Source organism: Stigmatopora nigra, chromosome 15 (assembly GCF_051989575.1).
Source record: "Stigmatopora nigra isolate UIUO_SnigA chromosome 15, RoL_Snig_1.1, whole genome shotgun sequence".
In the NCBI taxonomy this organism is placed as follows: Eukaryota; Metazoa; Chordata; class Actinopteri; order Syngnathiformes; family Syngnathidae; genus Stigmatopora; species Stigmatopora nigra.
Window position 1 is genome coordinate 9407779 of NC_135522.1, and position 20158 is coordinate 9427936.

Below are 20158 nucleotides of genomic sequence, written 5' to 3' on the forward strand. Positions count from 1 at the left end.
AGAATGTCAAAAAATTGCCCCCTCGAAATAGGAGATCCTTTTAATTTAATTCATTTATTTTCGCAACCGCTTATCCTCACAAGGGTCGCGGGGGGAGCTGGAACCTATCCCAGGCAGGGGCCATCCTAAATTGGTGGCCAGCCAATCAATCACAGGGCATGAGGAGACGGACAACCATTCATGCTCACACTCTTCCCTAAGGGCAATTAAGAGTGTTCAACTAGCCACCCATGCACGTTTTTGGAATTTGGGAGGAAAGTAAAGTACACTTGGAATACCAGTAATTCTGCTCTCTAGTGGCTGTACGCAGTAAAATATTAAGTCAAGCCAAACTGAAAGTCTTTCGGTAAGGTTGATGGTTAATGTCAATCATTAATGTCTGTCATTTTTCCAATTACATCTCATTTTCTGAACCGCTTTATCCTCATTAGGGTCGCGGGGGATGCTGGAGCCAATCCCAGCTGTGTACGGCCCAGAGGCGGGGGGGGGGGGGGGGGGGGACACCCTAAATCAGTGGCCAGTCCATCGGAGGGGCCAATGAGCCGACCATCTATGTTTTTGGAATATGGGAGGAAAACAGAGTACCTGGAGGAAACCCACGCAGGCCCAGGAAGAACATGCAAATTCCACATAGGTGGACCAACCTGGACATGAACCCAGAACCCCAGAGCTGTGAGGCCGAAGCGCTTACCACTCTTCCCACCAGGCCGCCCAATTGCATGCCGTTAAAAATAAAATAAGAAAAAAAAAATGTAAAAGACCAATAATTGCATGTTGACGGTTTTATATGAAAATGTAAAATAAAAGAAAATGAATGGTGAAAGTAGTTAGTAGTAGCGTGTCTTGGCCTGTGGAAGGCAACATAAGACCAAAAAAGACAGGACAGTCAACCGTTTCCATGGTGATGACGTAATGTTCACAGTAAAATATGTACAGTCGTTACAGTTATAGAGATGCTCTTTTATGTAGCAAGTTTTAAGCTTATGGTTGGCTCATTTGAAATCAAGGTTTTTCCTTACAAATATTTACCCTGGGCAGCCCGGTGGTGTGAGTGGTTAGTGTGTCGGCCTCACAGCTATGTTGTCCTGGGATCAAGTCCTGGTCAGTCCATCTGTGTGGAGTTTGCATGTTCTCTAATGAGGATAAAGCAGTTCAGACAATGAGATGAGAGAGAAGCTGTTGGTAGAGTTGAGGCATGTATATGTAAGATATTTCCCTTTCAGTAGGAACAGATGAACAGATTTTAATGGAGCCAAAAATGCTTCCGTGTCAGGCGCTCTCTCCCCCTCACTCTCTCGAAAAATCATGTTCTTCAAGAGGTCGAACTTTCTCCTCTGACCCTTTTTCAATTTGATATTTCGACTGATCACATGATAAAGTCAACAAGTCTCGAGTATTTTTTTTTCTCAATGACTCATACGCCCGCTGCCAGAATCTGTCTTTGGTTTCCAATTCAAAACAATTAGAAAAAACATTTTTATTGCACAATTTCTACAGTTATGGACCTGTGATAGTGGGATTTTAGAAGGATTAATAGAGTGTTGTTAGGAAATGATTTTGTATCCGGAAAATAATAGATTAAACTCTTAGAATGTATTTTTGCCTGCATGTATCGATCACAGGACACAAACATGGTGCTTCCAAGAACCACCTACCTTTTCTAAAAATGGTTCACTACTTCAGAAATGTTTCTCAAACAGGTATATAATACAACAAAGACAATCCACACTAAAAAAATGGATTTATAAAGAACCTCTGTGACATCACAAGAAACCTTCAAAGTGTAAAGACTAGTTGTCATAAAGTTTGTTTGTGGCACCATAGGCACGTTATGATTGCACCAAACACTTTTTTTTTTAACTGATGGGAGATTTCACCTGACCAAGAACGTTCTTTAACAAAAAAAAATATAATGGGAGAAAATGTGGACTTTTACCAGATAGGCATAAGATAATAGCAAGAGTAATAAATTAGCATTGAAGCCTACAGATATGGAGGTGAGTGCCCAGGCCTTGAGGATCTATTACGCTTCCTGGGGAAAACTACACATCTCCCGTAGCCAAAGAGGAGGGCAACGTCTTCACAGGATTCTCATGCTTACCCAAATGATCGACTCTTCTAGTGAACTCTACTTCTCAGCTATGGCCAGCGTTCAAAGAAGGCAACCGGTGGCTCAAAGCCCAGTAGCCGGTGACGAAGAGGAGGAAGAAAGCAGGGGAAGCAGGGAAAGCATTGACGCGGCGCTCACTATCTCCGAGTTATGAACATCATCTTTTCCAAAGCTTCTCCTTAGAAGTGAGCTTATAGTCCATGTACTAATGGAATGTGCAAGATTATACCGTCATCATGTGGGTTAGGGCTGGATGGTAAATTGGGGGTGTTGAAATGCCAACCAGGCAAAATACATTCCAAAATGACCAAAGACTACAAAAAACATACTTTGTTCCTATTTTGGGGGAAAACAACTTATACCGAACTAGTGAATTGAATGAAATACATGGATATATGTTAACTTTGTTTTTAGAAATACAGAGGAAAAATGAACTCTGGACATATGGACTATAATGACTATAGATACTAAAACATGTATTTTTGTGTGTTTTTTTGCTGGACCTTATGTTTTCAAAATTGTAATCCAAACAATTAACTAAGCTATACATTGTTTTTAGCCATCCCCCATTCCTGGAGTCGAGGGGTCGATCCCACTTTGGTTCTTGCTAAATGGAGTTTCCATGTCCTCCCCAGGCTTATGTGGGTTTTCTCTGGGTACTCCAGTTTCGTCTTATCTCCAAAAAACATGCAGAGTAGGCTGGTTGAATACTATAAATTGCCCATAGGTATGACTGTGAATGTTTGTCTACCTGTGCCCTGCAATTTGCTGTCACCTGATTCAGCGTTTCCTCACGTCTGTGTTGGGATAGATAGCTGGGATAGGCTCCGGCACCCCCTGCGGTCCTTGTGAGGAAAAGCAGTTCAGAAAATGAATATATTGTTTTCTTTATTAACCTATTGTCTGTCATTGTCAGTGCTCGGTATCCAATCCATTTGAAGTAGCATCCGTTTATTCGCTGCCACCCTCCCAGTTCAAATTGATTGGATGTCTGCTATTGTGATATATGTTAGTGATAAACTCATTGAAATTCACTGCAGGAGGATGAAGAGCTGCATCATCATCAGCGCTGAAAATGTAAATATACATGCAAATGACCCAACTGCTTGCTTTTCTTTATTTCCAATTTAAGCAGTAAACACTGTGACAAGATAATTCACTGTGATTAAATGCAGGAGAATCACACAATCCAATAAGTACTTCTTTTGTAACACTTTATATGAATTATTCTAATGACAATTTCTTAAGACGGTCTTAATGATGGCATGACACACATCATGAACATGAACAAATCCTTATGACAGACATCAGTCATTTACTATTCTAACCCAAAGCTCGAAATCTATCCTTTAAATTTTACATCATCCAAATCAAAATGTCATTCATATCAGGTTTAGCTTTTTATTTACTTGTCTTATACACACAAAAACTGAATACATGTTTGTATTCCCATCTTTTTTTTGCGCATCCTTTGCCAAACTCAATGTTGTCAATCTCAATAGCAAACCAAGAGAAGAAATGACAACTGCCATGTTGAGTCTATCTGACAGGGAGAGCTGACTTCTCCCATTTTTCTGCTCAGTGACAAAACAAGGACAAATGCCGTAGGTTGATGGCATGAGATTTTCAAAGTCGGAATGTAATATAAAGCTTTTCAACTGCTTGTGCACTGTGCTTCTTTTGAACGCCCCCTCACTTAGACACCTGTCTCCTGGGAAACTGCTGTTCAACACACACACATTCACACAAACCCTGCCTGGAAGGGGTTGAGGACTATTGTAAAAATATAGAAGCGAGAGGAACAGAAATGGCACACACCCCTCCCTTCGTCTAAGAAGTCTTAGCCAATCGACCATTTCTATTCATACCATTTCAGCCAATCAAAACCCATCCTGCTCACACACGCCCACAGAAATGTGAGTATATTGCTGTTGTCATAATGCACAATTCTTCACACATACTCAGATACACAATATACACATACACTTACATATGTAAGCTCAGAATTCTGCATTGGTGATTTGAATGACCTCCAATAATTGTCCCAAAAGGAACAGTAAATGACATGGGAATGCCCTAAAATCATCAGAAAATTGTCCAAAATCAACAAAGTGACCTAAAAAAATCAAGCTGAAATGCCCAGTTAAAGCCCAAAAACTAATGACCATGGAAAATGACAATAATTAATATCCAATTGATTTAAACTGAGTTGTGAATGCTCATCTTTCACTGTCATTAAATCTGCTATACGTCAAATTCATTCAAAATGGGAATGTCAAATCCGCATTCAGCGTTAACACAGAAAAATACAAAATAAATACCTTCCATTACTATGGAAAGTATTCCATTAAAAGTAGTGCAAAATCCTGGCATGACGTCAAATTTCTAATGATCTGTAGCAGTGTAAAAACTCAATACCAATACTTTGCAATCAAATATTGTATCCAGATACTACATTTCAATATCAATATGCATCAATATGCTTTTCAATGCTTTTGTATGAGAGGCATGTGTATTAAGAAATGCCTTTCTCATGTATTTGTGCACGAGGGAGACGATTCTCCCAGAATTTCTTCCAGCAGGTGCAGATAATATGCTGATGTTGGTCCTTTGGGAGAAATTGTGAAGCAGCCAAACCCCAGACTGCGGCGCTCTCCATGAAATAGTATCTCTTGCACACACACACACACACACACACAATTCATGTCAGCAAATATTTAATTACCCACAGACACAGTGGAATCCCAAAAAAAGGAACAAGCGCACATATACACACGATTATATTGAAGGGTCAGCAGTGGAAATGATGTGTCCTGCAGCCAGCTGTGCAGTTCAGCAGAGAAAGATGAAGTTCCCTCCATTTTAACAAGACCAGCAGCTTCATTACAAGGCTGCCAAAATGGAGTCCACTGATGATTAAAGGGGCAGTTCACTCGAACATACAGGGTACTCGAGACAAGAAACAAAATGAGAAGATGAACCCTGACAGCAGCTCTTTGGGATGGGACATAACAGCCAATACAAATTTTCAAGTTGAAATACATTCACTTTAACTTTATTCAAGAATTTTGCCAAGATGTTAAATTACTTTAGGGGGAAAGGTTTTTGTAACATTTAAGAAAATGTAAACAGTCGTTCCTAGTGGCGAGAAACAAGGATGAACTTTAAAAGTGACTATTGTTTTTGTCTTGGATTGACTTGAGTACATGTTTTTCCTTGTTCAACGGTCATTTTCAAACAATGTTGAGTGTTTCATAATAATGTTCTGTATAGCTGTACCAACGATGTAGACCAGTGGTCTCCAAACTATTCCACAAATGGCTGCAATGGGTGCGGGTTTTCATTCCAACCCAGAAAGAGGACACCTTTTTTCACCATTCTGGTGTTCTACAAGTGCAATCAGTGGATTGCAGTCAGGTGCTTCTTATTTTCTGCAGAAATCTCATTGGTCAAATTGTCTGTGCTGGATCAGTTGGAACAAAAACCTGCACCCACAGTGGCCCTCGAGGACTAGTTTGGGGACCCCTGATGTAGACTCTTAGAACATTTGACTGCAGTTGTACTGCATATTGTCTGGTTGTCTTGGACAATATGACGATAAGTGTTGTTGTGGCTTTACTTTGCACTCAATATTAATTGCCAATGCTTAATTTAAACTGTTCTTGAGTCTTTCGGTGTTTTGGTTGATTTTGAAATATTCTATATCTGTAAAACAACTAATAATTTTAATAACCATTACACCCCAGTGAAAATATGATGATATAAATCCGCAAAACAATTTAAAACTCTATCGACATGTCATTATCGCCATAAATATATTTCTTATTGCTTTGCACATTTTAGAGAGCAGATAGCACTTAATATGTGTTTGTATGTCTATGTTACAGTGCTACTTCTGTCTAGTCTGGATAAATTTAGGTTGCAGCACTACTTGACATTTGTGAACTCCCTTTAAAGAGAAAAACCCACACGTAAGACAAAAAAAGTACAGTTCCATCTGTTTATTAACTATAAAATACTCAGTTACTAAAACCATTAAAAAGAAACACTGTTAAACCTGGTTGTTGTCTGTAAAAAAAAAAGAATCTTACACATACAGCATCGAGCAACAGTATATATATCTGGTGTCTAATTTTGCATTAAAATGTATTTTGCATTTTTACAAGATTAAATGTGTACAAAGTATATTCTGATAAGCTTTTCGTTGTCCCTCGACAGCGAAGGATCATTTACAAAACGTAGATCTTTTCTTTCCTATTCATTTTCAAAATATTTGTTTTTTTTTTTGTAACAGGACGATTCACGATTTTGAAGGAACAGCAGACGAAGAACCAGCCTCCAGTCCACCTCTTGCTTTCATTCTATCTGAAGCTCTCTCGTTTTCTTTCTAGCAGCTAGCTCCCAGTGCCTGTCAGCAGGCGTGAACGATTATTCAGAGAGGGGGGTAAAAATAAGAAGTATGCATAAAAAGTATACCACGAAGAAAAAAAAAGTCACAGCAAAAGCAAGCCAAAGAAAAACATGTACAAGGTGATAATACGAAATAGCAATGTGAGAAATAAAAAACAATGGGGACAAATTGGGGAATGAGGGTGTGCATGTTGGACCCTGTAAGGCTGGGCTTTTTGGATGGAGTCAGGGCCATGAGGGAAAGGAAGGCCTTAACACACCCAGATGGGCTATACAAAATCAATGCGGCTACGTATGAGAACCTTCTCTCTCACATAAACGCAAACGGATAAAAGTGCTTTTAAACAAACATTCACTACGGGCACTTCTTGTTGATTTGTGTGTTCATATAGTGTGACCTGCACTTTAGTGTGGGTCTTCTTGCTTTAGTCTCATTGTACCTTGTCAAACCTTTACTATTAACATAACTAGCAGCATATGAGCAAACATCCGTGTATATATATATATACATACATATATACACATACATATGTATACATGCACATATATACATACATACATATATACACATACATATGTATACATGCACATATATACATACATATATATACATACACATATACATATATATATATATATATATATATATATATATATATATATATATATATATATATATATATATATATATATATACATACACATATACATACATATATATATATATATATATATATATATATATATATATATATATATATATATATATATATATATATATATATATATATATATATATATATATATATATATATATATATATATATATATATATATATATATATATATATAATCAAATGAAATCATTCAGCCATAACAAAGACAATCCTTAGGTGGTAAATTAAACTTTTTGGGATATAAACAAGTCAATCTCTATTATTCAGCAAAAATATAGATGACAGCTCCCTATTTAGAGCTCCCAAAAGAGCCAGGGTGGGTGGGGTCTCATAATAGCATAATAATGATTTGGCAAAAATCATTTAGGTCATAAGTCCGAGCTAAGAGACTATGGCCAGTGGATATTCTTTGAGCAAGACATTCAACAGTAGAAACCTGAAAATGATCAAATGAGGCACGTCAAAAAATGGGATGGGGGAAATGAGTGAAAGTAGGCAATCATGTGTTACGTAGGGTACGTCAGGGATCTATCATTAAAACTCCAATTGTACATATAAGATCCGCCCTCAAAAACCTGGGAAAAAGTGCACTCGTGTTAAACACTATTTTAGAGCTTGAAATGTGCTTGAAAGGTGGCAAAGAATGAAGTTGAACATTGGACATGTATCGGTTGATTTGTTCATACTCTGAGAAAACTATTAGTGTTGCACCAATACTATTTTGTCTGGACACTTTTTAGCTCCTGATTCCATTGCAGTACAGAACTGTTTTTTGTTGTTGTAAAATACATATATATATTTATTTTTTAAAATACTGAATTTCTGCCAACAGATCTTGGGTAGGGCATCGGAATGATTTTTTAATACCCACTAACAGCAGCAATGTCATTTTTTTGCCATATCAATACCATACCTGTATATAGATGCAACACTAAAAGCTATAATGGAAAAAAATCCACCCTGAGCATCCTACAATTGTGCAATTTGGTAGGTTGTTTGGTCACCCAGTTTTGATTCCCACAAAATATGGAAATCTATTGCTCTGTTGCCCTCTCAAAATCATCTTATCAAAAATATTTTCAGGGTGGATTTAGGTTTTTTTGGGGGTAGATGACAACAGACAAGTGCTTTTGAAAAAATATATCCAAAGTAAACTTTCTCTCTCTCTCTCTATCTCTTGCCTGAGTGTCTGAGGGAGTCTGAGACAGTTTAACCTGCCCAAGTTTGGATTGTCAAGGGAAGTTAAGAGGATGAAGGAGCATAAATCTTATTTTATTATTTAAGTGCTCTCTTTCTTAGACAGCAAATTGTAGGGAGTCTACCTCTTTCCCTTTCTGTGCATGGCTTCCTCACTTTTTGCATCTGTCGCTCCTGCTGTTCTCGAGAAACATCGAAATGACTGAGACATGACTGGAACATTACCACGACAACATCAGAATCACAACCTGTGTCGTCATTCACATTTCATTTAAAGCTTCTCGACTGTTTACCTCTTAGAATAAAAGTACACTGACATATAGCTATTACATGAAAATAAGACACTCATATTTTGCCTCTAAATAGCTTTCTGTTACACGTGAGTATTTACACAAGTGTCCATGTGAGTCATTCCGTGTATTTGCGTGTTTTCTAAACCACTGTTAATTATCCAAGTGTCTTTTCAATAATGACCTCGGAATGATGGGCCAAACTTTGACTGCTGGTCGGGTCACATTTTTTGATTGAAGGCGACTGCGAGCAAGTAAGTTTGTGTGTTTTGGCTTAGCAGATGACCGGGACGCCGTCCGTATTAAAAATCATGCCTGTGGTGGGCTCGTAGGTACCAGCCAGGTAATAGAGGTCCTCGCTCTCGGCATAACGGCGCGTGTGGGTCATCTGCTCGTATTCCTCCACTCCAACCACAAGACATTTGTGACTGACTGTTTGAACGTCATTTTCGTCACTGTGCGACGATTGGTAGAGGGCGCGCTGAACATAGACACAAACAATATTCCAAAATTAATTCATTTATTATTCATGACATTAAGATGACTGAACTGTGGCTTCAATTTATACTTGTTTTAAGTTGCAGCGCTACTTGATATATTGAACTTTTGGTGAAAAATCAGTTTAATGTCAACTGGAGTGAGGGAGCTGATGTCATTGTTGTATAACCAAATAATTAAAAATGCATTATGGCTTATTGCTATCATTATTAAAACAATGGCCAATATAATGAGGCTTTTTTTGCACAGTAGTAATTGACAGTGATAGATTGAGTAACTATTTAACTAATTATGTGAACACAATGGGGGCAGGCAATAAGTTAATAATAAAAATATAATTCACCATTTATTGGAGAGTCACCTGACAAGGTTAACACCACCATCTTTGAAATGTAATTTGACTATTGTTTATTTCTTTTGAAAATCGGAATTGTATCATTGTATTCTAATTTTATATGTATTATTGAATTTATTTTTAATGTAAAACCTAATTGGCAATACAAATCATTTTGGAAACCAAATTAGGCTATATAAAATATATGTAGGTTTAAATATTTTAACTACTTTTTTGGGTCTAAATTGGTAATGGCAAAATATAATGAAGTAAATTGGATTGAAAGAGAAGAAAATTCCGGATTGGGACATTCCAAATGTATACCAGGCACGTAATTGGAACGATAAATCTCTTCAAAATTAATATATAAGTAAAACTTTGCTCTATGTGTCTTATTTTAGTTTGTAAAAGGAAATATCTTAAATATTTTGGCTAAAAAATTGTGAAAAATAATATTTCTTTCAAAATCTCTATAGTTCAAGTTGAATTTAACTGATTTTCTATGTAATATTGTCAACTTTGTTAAATATCTTATTGTTATCCAAAGAATCAATATGGAATTATGTTGTTGGGTTATTAATATTATTGAAAAGTATCAAAGTGGGGGATACTGAAATGTGATATTGTATATTAAAATGTGATCGCAAAACTGTCAAAACACACTTAGTATTTGGTTTTGAGCTCTCAGACGTGAATTATGAGAATTACATTTATTTTTGCACTACTTTTCATGTAAGATTCCTGGACATCTATCAACTCATAAACAGCTTTCTCACCTCCATAAAATCTTTGCGTTGGATAGAAGAATGCAGAGCTGCTGGTAAAGATTGCCCACAAATATGTTCCCAGTTCTTAAAATAGAAAAAAGTTTCAAAATAACAATCATACTCAAATTTACGCTCACATTTATTTGGACGACTTCTTACCTTTTTGTCAGTGAGTTTCTTGCCGGGATTGGTTTCTTCTGGATGGTAAAACCAGTTGACCCTGACCACCATGTTACTACCCCAAGATTCCCACATACTCTGAATGCGACCAATGAAAGGGAGATTGGGCCTTCCGGCAGAAAGGAAGACGGCACAATCGCCGATGCGAATCATCTCCCGACCTCGTACGATGGCCTTATAGAAGAGCTTCTTAGCTTTACCCTTCATTCCTCGTCTCTGAGTGGGCTTCCCAAACCACTTCCATAACTGTCTAGCTGGAAGGAACGCGGAAATCTTCGGCCTGTTCTCGACACTGGGAAGTCGTTGGCGTTTAGCCAACTCCTTGGTGGTCGGTAAGTGGACCCCCTCTTTGCGTTTTGGCCTGCCAACTTTTCCCTCTCCGCCACTGGGCTTGGATTTCGGAGGACGACCCCTTTGTCCAGAACCTTTACCAGTGGCTGGTTTAGCTGCTTTCACTGGAGAAGAAGGAGTCGGAGAACTTGACGGAGAACTGGTTAGAGGAGACCCCTCCTCCTCTACTTTGACGTCCACCTCCTCTTTTATGTCCTCCTTTAGCTTTTTTTGCTCTTCTTTCGTTTGGTTTTCCGCTAAAGGGACAGAAGAGGGTGGGCCCGGAGGGGAGTTGGGATTCCTCTCTTCGTCAGAGCTGCAGGAGGAGTCATCAGTCGATGAGGACGAGGTGGAGGAAGACGACGACGACGATGATGACGAAGACGAGCCAGAACAGGAGGATGAGGAGGAAGAGCAGCTTGAAGAGCATTTCTTCTTCTGCTTCACGTTGCCTTTGCCGCTTTCTTCTTCTGACTCGGAGCTGCTGCTGCTACTGCTTAGAGACTCTTCCTTCATCTTCATCTCCCTCCGTTTCTCCTCATTTTTCTCTTCTTTTACCCCTTTCTCTTCCCTGGTGTCTGTTTCTTTTCCTCTAACACGGCTCTCGCCTCTCTCTTTAGCCAGCACTTGCGTCGCTGCATAGGTGGACTCCTTCTCCCGTAGGCCAGACTCGGACTTTGGAGCTCTCGGTTTGGATTTGAGCGGCTTCTGCTCGGCTGTGGCAACGGGGATCGGCTCTCGTCTGACACTTTTGCCCTCCAGCAACATCAGAGCCTTGGTCTTTTTAGTTTTGGGCGACGTCACGCCCTCATGATCAAGCTTTACGAGGGGCTCAGCCGGCAAGGGTTTCCGCTTCATCACAGCTACTTGCTCCCCTTGCCTGGAGGTGGGCTTCAATCTAGAAATGGAGTTAGTCCTAGACACCACCTGCTCGGACGGCATCTTCAGTTTGGAACCGGGAAGAGTTGTCGATGAAGATGATAATCTTGGCGTCAAGGAGGAGCTGGGTTTTCCTGATGATAGCCTCGGTACTGGGCTTGGAAGGAGAACAGACCCGATGGCTCTAGAGCTGCCGTGGTGGTCTGAGGAGGGTTTGTTTTTGGATACGGAATTAGAGACAGACCTGGGAGTGGTGGACACAATTGGCTTCACTGCACTAACTAACGCAGACACACTAGGTCTGGATGTAGTCCTGTTGGATGTGACATTGCTGCCGGTCTCTCTTTCTTTACACTGTCCATTATACGATGTCAGGTTGGGCTCGCTGTACAAGTCTACAGTAAGCACTTTTCCGTAAGTGGGCGGGTAGAGTGAAGAAGACAGTTTAGCTTTAGGTTTAGCTTTAGCAATAGTAGTGGAGCTGCTCTTTCTGGGTCCAGTCGAGGTAGGGCTACTTGGTGGGGATGTGATGGTGTTTTTTTGCCCCGGTTTGGCCTGTCCTCCCACTGCTGGCCTCGAGGCAGACCGGGGCTTCTCCTGAGCAGCTTTCTGGACTGACGAGGCCCTTTCCTGTGTCCCTTTGGACAAATCCTTGTCTTTGATTATGGGTTGGCTAGAGGATTGAGACTCTGTTTTCTCCTTGCAGTCAGAATTTAAGGAGGTTTCTGGGTGGGGAGATGATAATACAACAGTTGTATAATCACTACTTTAATTATCAATCGTGGTACTCATCAACAGGAGGTGGAATATAACTTAATTAACATAACAACCCTTTATCACTAGTAGTGCCAGTTCAAATGGATTTGATGTCTAGCGTCATCAATGTCAGTTGAAAACATTTCAAGAAGTTGACCCGAAAATGCACTCACATAGGAGGTGACCAAAAATTTAGAGAGAGTAACCTAAACCATTCCCACATAATTTTGAGAGATTTTTTTTTTGGTTGTTTGGAAATTTCGTCTTTGTTTCCTGATTGGTACATAGTGTTTAAGGATGCTAAATGATAATCTTGGTCTTCAATTGATAATGAAAGTACTAAAAGCAAAAACATCTATCATGCGCACTGACTGAGTCAAATGATGTGAAATCCATCTCACAATTTCAGATTTTTAGGCGGACACCTTTAGTTTTATTTAAGAGGTATAATCATTTACTGGTCCCAGTGAATTACTTCAAAAAGAAGAAAAGGGCAATGCAAGGCGGATAAAGGGAAAAGTGATGGCAGTAGCTATTACCCCCAAGTGACAGATTTATTTTAAGATGCCCTCCATATTTGACCTCCAATGGGAAATACTAAGTTGACTCTGACATTTTTGTCATCATTCTTCAAATGTAACATTTCCAAATGGTTTTGTTGTTATTCTCTATTTATGGATGAGGTCAGCTCACCTGGTTTGGGTTTGGGCTTGCGACCAGGTTTCCCCTTGATCTTTGGAGAATTTTCATCTGTCTTGGCTTCTTTGCACTCTTTGCTGCATTTGCGCACCCTCCTGCGAGAACAACTGGCCACAAGGAGTGCCGGGGAAGGTTCAGCGCCTGTTCAGGAGGGAAAAAAAAAAAAAAACATGCCTTATTTCTGTATGGTTCAAGACGTTTCCCTTCTAAACTTCACATACTGGAATTACTAGGAATCGATTTAACAGACATATATATCTATATATGTATGTGTATATATACGTATGTGTATATATATGTATGTGTATATATATGTATGTGTATATATATGTATGTGTATATATATGTATGTGTATATATATGTATGTGTATATATATGTATGTGTATATATATGTATGTGTATATATATGTATGTGTATATATATGTGTGTATATATATATATATATATATATATATATATATATATATATATATATATATATATATATATATATATATATATATATATATATATATATATATATATATATATATATATATATATATATATATATATATATATATATATATATATATAAAATATAGAAGGAACCTTGAGTCTTTCAGCTTGAGGTTTAGTACCTCTTTAAACAGACTGTTTTGTAGACAAAAACACTAGTAGCAACAGGTGGTGCGGTAGCCCCTAACTTAAAAGCCAGTCAGCCAATCAAAAGCATGCAGAAAGTTATTTTGAGAACAAGGTTAAATGTGTGTGCTGTGAATAAGTGGAGTCGCATTTGTAGGTTAAGTTAGTATAACAACACAACAAACAAACCAGGCTTTCAAAATATGGCTCACTTATCCAAAGGGTGACCTTGTTTTCAAATGACAACATTTAGCTTTTGTTATTCTAAGGTCACTGTTCCATGTTGAATTGGTCATGAAGCAAAAAAAGGAACAATCATGAACCTGAGCAGTTTATATGTACAGTATGTACTCACAGTGAATCTTGTAGTCTGGAGGCAGAAGTCGGATGTGAGAGAGGGGGATGCGTCCTGTGTCGCCATCATCAAACTCCACGGTAATGAGATCGTCGTTCTCGTCGATCTCTGAACTTCCTGCTTGGGAGTAAAACAGTAAATTGCAGTTGACAGTTGTGAAACTGTAATTCTTCAAGCATATTAAATTTTACTGCCGTGCGATTGCCTTTAGGGTGCCCCCAGCCCGGTGCCCATAGTTGACTGGGACAGGCACCAGCACCCGCCGCAACCCTTCTGAGGATAAGCGTCGTGGAAAATAAATCAATGAACTTTTCACAACCAATGATGATGATCAAAGTTCATTGAAAAAAGTTTGTCACACGTCAATGTCCAATCCATTTGAACTGGGAGTGCAGCAGCGAATTAACGAATGATAATGAAATGAAAATAAGAAAAAAATAAAATAAAATTGTTTAAATGAATTTTTTTGCTAGTAGACCTTCTAATCCATTTGAACTGGGAGATTAGCAGCAAATTAAATCAAAAGCCTTTATCGTTATGTGAAAAAAAATTGTGGTGCTACTCCACAAAATGCGTTTTCCCAGGAAAAAAAACTTAAAAAGTCATATAAAAATAAAAAATATTCCTTAATTTCCATTAAATGCACTGTTAACTCTCCACTTCAGATGGCAATTTATCATCACAATAGCACTAATATTGGAAAATTATTACCTATCATGCTATCGACATCCCACAAAATAATACATTTTAAATTATTTGTTGGAAATTTTACAAACAGGTCTATTAATACCAATAACAATAGACGTAAAATATTCAGAGATAGTTTTATATCACTTTCCTAATATAAATCGCCATCAGACTGTATAAAGTGGCCAATGTGTGGGTGGATTCAGGTACAACAATCAACTGCTGTAAATAACAAACATAGTGAATATTGTACATTTGTCTATGCTCCCAGCTACAATTAAATTGCAAAATTGACTATGACTCATAGCCTCCAAGCAGTGTTTCGGGGTGAGTGTGCGTCCATGTACCGTTGACAACCGTGCCAGGATAAAGACAGCGGTACTGCTGACTCCAGTAGGCAGCGATGCGGGTGCCCTCGGGGAGATAGCGCACCGACGGAGGCTTAACATCAATGATCTAAACAGCAAAAAACAATAAAAGACTTAAAATGTCAACACCACATGGTTGTTTCTTACCAACATTGGCTAGGCTACGTTAATATTTTTTGAATAATCAATGCTGGGGGAGAGAAATAGAGCTCAGGGAGTTTTAGTGCATGTGTCCGTCACAGGACGTATGACCTACTTTGTTTCATGCATGTTTCATGTTTCACTTTCAGTTCCAAGCAACGTACTTCTCGTGTGTCACGAGGAATATGAGCAATGTCTGTATTAAACCCTGGCGGTCTCATGCTAGCGACATCCAGTTTACTCACAGCCTCCTGCAAGAGTTGCTCCAAGCAGTAAATGTGTGGCCGGTTTCCTCTCTCGCCTTCTACAACCACGCTGTATCTGCAGAGAAGAATTACATGTGGTTCAATGCACAGCAGATGGGAGAGACGTATTTCGTTTCTTTTGGGGCCAATGCATCGTTTTTGACTGATTTTGTTGTTTTTTCTGTTATTGGCGATGATAGACATTCAATAAAGAGTTCATTACTCGTAAAAAAATTGAACTAAGAGGTTGGTATGTCAATCTTTTAGTTGCTACAATATGTATGTCATGATTTTTTTTTAAAAAGCACATGAACCCAGCAAAGAAAGTCCATTTATTTTAAATCCTTGAGGTTTTGGGGACATTCTTCGCTGCACATAACAATGTTATATGATGAAAAAGCATTTTAAGTTGGGTTAAAAAAAGTATCATATATGGGCTTTAAACTATACAAAGAGAGTACTTATCCCTTTGTTGTAAACAGCCCATATTTACATACATATCCCTAGAATATTAATCCTGCCTTAAAGGGTATTAAGCCTTTTTTTAATTCAACCACAGTGCATTTAAGCAGACATAAGTTTCACCCTTTTAGAGTTTGTCAAATGCTTTTATTGATTCGCTTTGGGTGATTAAAGCATTAAATATGCGATCCTGAAGCGCTTTGGCATGTACAGATCAAAAAGGAAATAGCAAGGCATGACATTCTATTATAGTTTGATGTCCAATCTCTAACAGTTATGCTGTAAAATTGTAACCGTAACTGATAAGCCAAAGAGGAAACCGCATCAAGTCATATCATTGAAAACAGGTCAACTTCCGAATTGACTCAACTGACGTGTCGTTCTGCTAAGATCAATCGATTGTTTGGTATAAACAGGTATAAAAATGATAACAGCATTTCCTCACTCTATTTTTTTAAATTGATAAAACGGATCTGCCATTAATGTTAAAAGCATCAAGTAGTACTACAACCTAAAAATAAACAGTATGGAGAGAAGCATATATAATGTCCAACATCTAATTATTTAGTAATACTAGCAAGTGGTTTATAATTTAATACTACTGCATATGATGTTAAAATAATATCTTTAATAATAAATGAAATTAGATTTTGGAAGGAATTGCATGGTGAATTATATGCCTTGCTTTTTTCTATTGTCTTTCATGCATTACTCTCATAGGTTTTGATGGGTTACCTTAACTATTTGGATTGGATAACTTTATTCATCCCATATTCGGGAAATTTTGTTGTCGCGGTAGCAAGAGAGTGAGGATGCAGAAATAGGAAAGGCATTTTAGACATAGATAGATGAATAAATATATAAATAAGTAACCGTGTTGCTGAAATACATTATATATATTATATATATAATATATATATATATATATATATATATATATATATATATATATATATATATATATATATATATATATATATATATATATATATATATATATATATATATATATATATATATATATATATATATATATATATATATATACATACATATATAAGCACATATATACATACACAGACATATATAAGCACATATATACATACACATCCATATATATAAGCACATATATACATACACATACATATATAAGCACATATATACATACACATACACATATATAAGCACATATATACATACACATACATATATATAAGCACATATATACATACACATACATATATAAGCACATATATACATACACATCCATATATATAAGCACATATATACATACACATACATATATAAGCACATATATACATACACATACATATATATAAGCACATATATACATACACATACATATATAAGCACATATATACATTACACATACGGATCCATAAGAGATTTTAAGCACTTCTGAGCATTTTTCAAGCATTTATGAGTATTTTTCAAGCATTTATGGGCGATAACGATATTTCAAGGCCGATTATTGGTAACACTAGGAGGCAAATTGGTTGCCATATGCTGGCAAAAATGTGTAAGAATTGTAGGAATGGGCTATTTATGGCAATAATTATGTGCATCTTAAATATTGATAGATACTGTGTTGTAATTTCATCCAACAGTAGTTGAGATCAATATGGATAAGTTGGGTATGTACTCACATATCGGGTGAGTGGACGGTGTTGACATGCCCTGCATAGAGAAGTTGATCATCCATAGGGATCAAAACACGAAGTCCATCCGCCAAAGAGTCTTTGTCCAACACACACTGCACTGGAGCTGGATGCATACAATATACAGCACTTGGAGACATGTTGTTGTTTGTGAATCGTGACAGTCTCAATGTGTAAATCCTCACCTGGTGTGGAGGACCTCTCAGGTACGCTTTTGCCACGTGGTAGGAGGAGTTCGTCTTCGCTGAAGCTGCTGTCCTGATTGGGTTCAAAGTCTTCGTCAGCCGCCATGCTCTCCATTAGCCTGCTCACTGCTCCCCTGGACTGCTGCAAATGACACACAATCTTTATTTTTAGACTAAAACCTTGTGTTTTTTGATTCAGCTTCAAAATAATCATCTTTTTTGTTGAAATTGGCTTTTTTTATATTGAATTGCTAGTTATTTACACCATCTGGCTAGATTAGTACTTGTGCAGTATGCTGGAGATTTCAGAACAATGCAATGCAATTCAGAACTGCACCACATCTTACTGAGAGATGGTTATCCAATTGTGATTACCAACTTACATTTCTTGGTTGAAATAAAGCTTTAGATATTTGTGAGGAATAACACACAACTGCTTTCTCCAACTGTAAAAACAAACCTGATATTAAATATTCACCTCGTAGAGGTGAATTATAGATTTAAATTAATTGTGCTCATAATTGTGTCAAGTCCATTTACTATAACATTCTTTTTTTCTATTATTTTGTTCCATAACTGAAGTTAGTTATGAAATCTATGCTTATATAACCATATCATTAATACCAATAGAAGTATCGGTAGCAATGCAGCACTAAAAATAGGTCATCTCCATCTGGGAGGAACTAAGAAATAATATTCAGTTTAGTAGAAAATTAAGGGAAATTCCCCTTTAAACTAATAACCGTCTTACTGAAATATAGTCAGCCTTCTACAGCTCCAGAATTACACAAAGATTCGAACAGACACATGAATGACATCATTATACATGTGGTTCATTTAAAATAAATAAAAAACCCAAGCAAGATGAGATTTCATGACTCAGACTTTGAGATACTATTATGTTCGCACACATTTGTATCAAAATAGGACACTAGTTTAGTCCTTACTGGGCTAATAAGCAATTAGTTTATGCTCCTAATGACTTCGCAGCTCATCAGTCATCCCACTGACCTCCCGGGCCTTGGTCTTGGCTTTTGATTGGCTCTTCCTCGCTGGGCTCAGGCTTCGAGTCGTAGAACCGTCCCTAATTGGGCTAGCCAGAGAGGACGGACTGACTGGCAGAGAAGAGGACTCCTTCGTCTTCCTTTTCTGTTTAACACATGTCAGAACACACATTGTTAGGATGACGACAATACCTACTGAGCTGTTGAACTCTCACACACTGTCATAAACACACAAATGTATTTGCGCAGAGGGAGGAGAAGCCTGCAGTTGTCCTTTCTTGTCAGCAACATTTATTACAGCAATTGAGTGCTGCATTGACTTAGTGCTGTGACACTTAGACTAGACACAAAAAAAGTGCCAGGAAGCAGATTTTGAAGGGATAATGGAAAAGAAAAGGAGTTTTATCCAGTTGCTGAATAACCAGTAGATGAATAATTGACATACTTTTACTGCATCTTTGCCATCTCGGTTGGGGGGAGACTGTTTGGGTCTGGAGACGGGTTTCGTGGTCGAGTTAAAGGAGGAGCTTTGGCTATTGGTTGACAAGGATGAGTGATTGACTGGTTGGTTGGCGTCGTGGAGGAAGATCCTCTCACTACGTCGACGGGTCCAGGCTTCGTCCTCACTGAAGCCACCCAAGCCGGAAGTGTTGGCCAGATCGAAGCTGAAGCGTCGTTGCGTGGCCCGTTGTTTAATCGGTAGAGGCTTGCGTTTGACAGGCTGCGTTTCGTCACGCTTGCTCGGACTGCCTTGCTCGATACGGCGGCTAGCCGGAGGCAGCAGGGGGAGTTCTGGAGCGGAGCGTTTGCCATGGAGTAAAGAGGGGAACTTCCTCAAACGCAAGTCGGAACCTGAGTCGGACCATTCGCACTCTGATGAACCTGATGATGGGAAAGAGAGTCTCATTATCTTGTAGATTGAAATAAGGCCAATATGCCCACAGATGCTTTACTGCGAGTTACGTTGCAAGTTTTCTTTTCTATGAAATATAGGCAAGTCGGAATTCTGTGGAGGATTATTCAGTGCCACTATGTGGAGAGCTACAAATGCTTATATGACAAATTCATGTCTTTACTCTTTTAAGAGAAGGAGGCAATAAAGGTAGGTACTATGCTAAAGGGTGGACTTTATAATAAAGCACATAACTTAAAATCATAGAAAATGTGGAAAAAATTACAGTGAAATAAAGAAATGTTTTTCAATTTGGCATTTGGATATTTTAGCATTTAAATGGGAAAAAATTATCATTTCAATGGGAAAAATGTATCATTTAAATG

At 38.0% G+C, this 20158-nt stretch overlaps 1 protein-coding gene across 5 annotated transcripts in view; it reads right to left on the reverse strand.

The window, feature by feature from the left end:
- Window positions 1-7361: 7361 nt before the first annotated feature.
- The window catches only part of tnrc18 (trinucleotide repeat containing 18), a 50578-nt gene continuing 37781 nt past the window's right edge, over window positions 7362-20158 (reverse strand). For 3 of the 5 annotated variants that reach the window (XM_077734015.1, XM_077734014.1, XM_077734016.1), the window contains exons 19-29: window positions 19326-19762; window positions 18888-19025; window positions 17877-18018; window positions 17680-17797; window positions 15551-15626; window positions 15144-15252; window positions 14110-14229; window positions 13122-13268; window positions 10443-12397; window positions 10293-10367; window positions 7363-9165 (exon numbers count right to left, since the gene is read on the reverse strand). In XM_077734015.1, the coding sequence (XP_077590141.1) occupies window positions 8959-9165; window positions 10293-10367; window positions 10443-12397; window positions 13122-13268; window positions 14110-14229; window positions 15144-15252; window positions 15551-15626; window positions 17680-17797; window positions 17877-18018; window positions 18888-19025; window positions 19326-19762 (3524 nt within the window). In that variant the 3' untranslated portion in view covers window positions 7363-8958. Of the gene's footprint in view, window positions 9166-10292; window positions 10368-10442; window positions 12398-13121; window positions 13269-14109; window positions 14230-15143; window positions 15253-15550; window positions 15627-17679; window positions 17798-17876; window positions 18019-18887; window positions 19026-19325; window positions 19763-20158 lie in introns of all 5 variants that reach the window. The other 2 variants (XM_077734018.1, XM_077734017.1) reach the window with 2 other exon arrangements.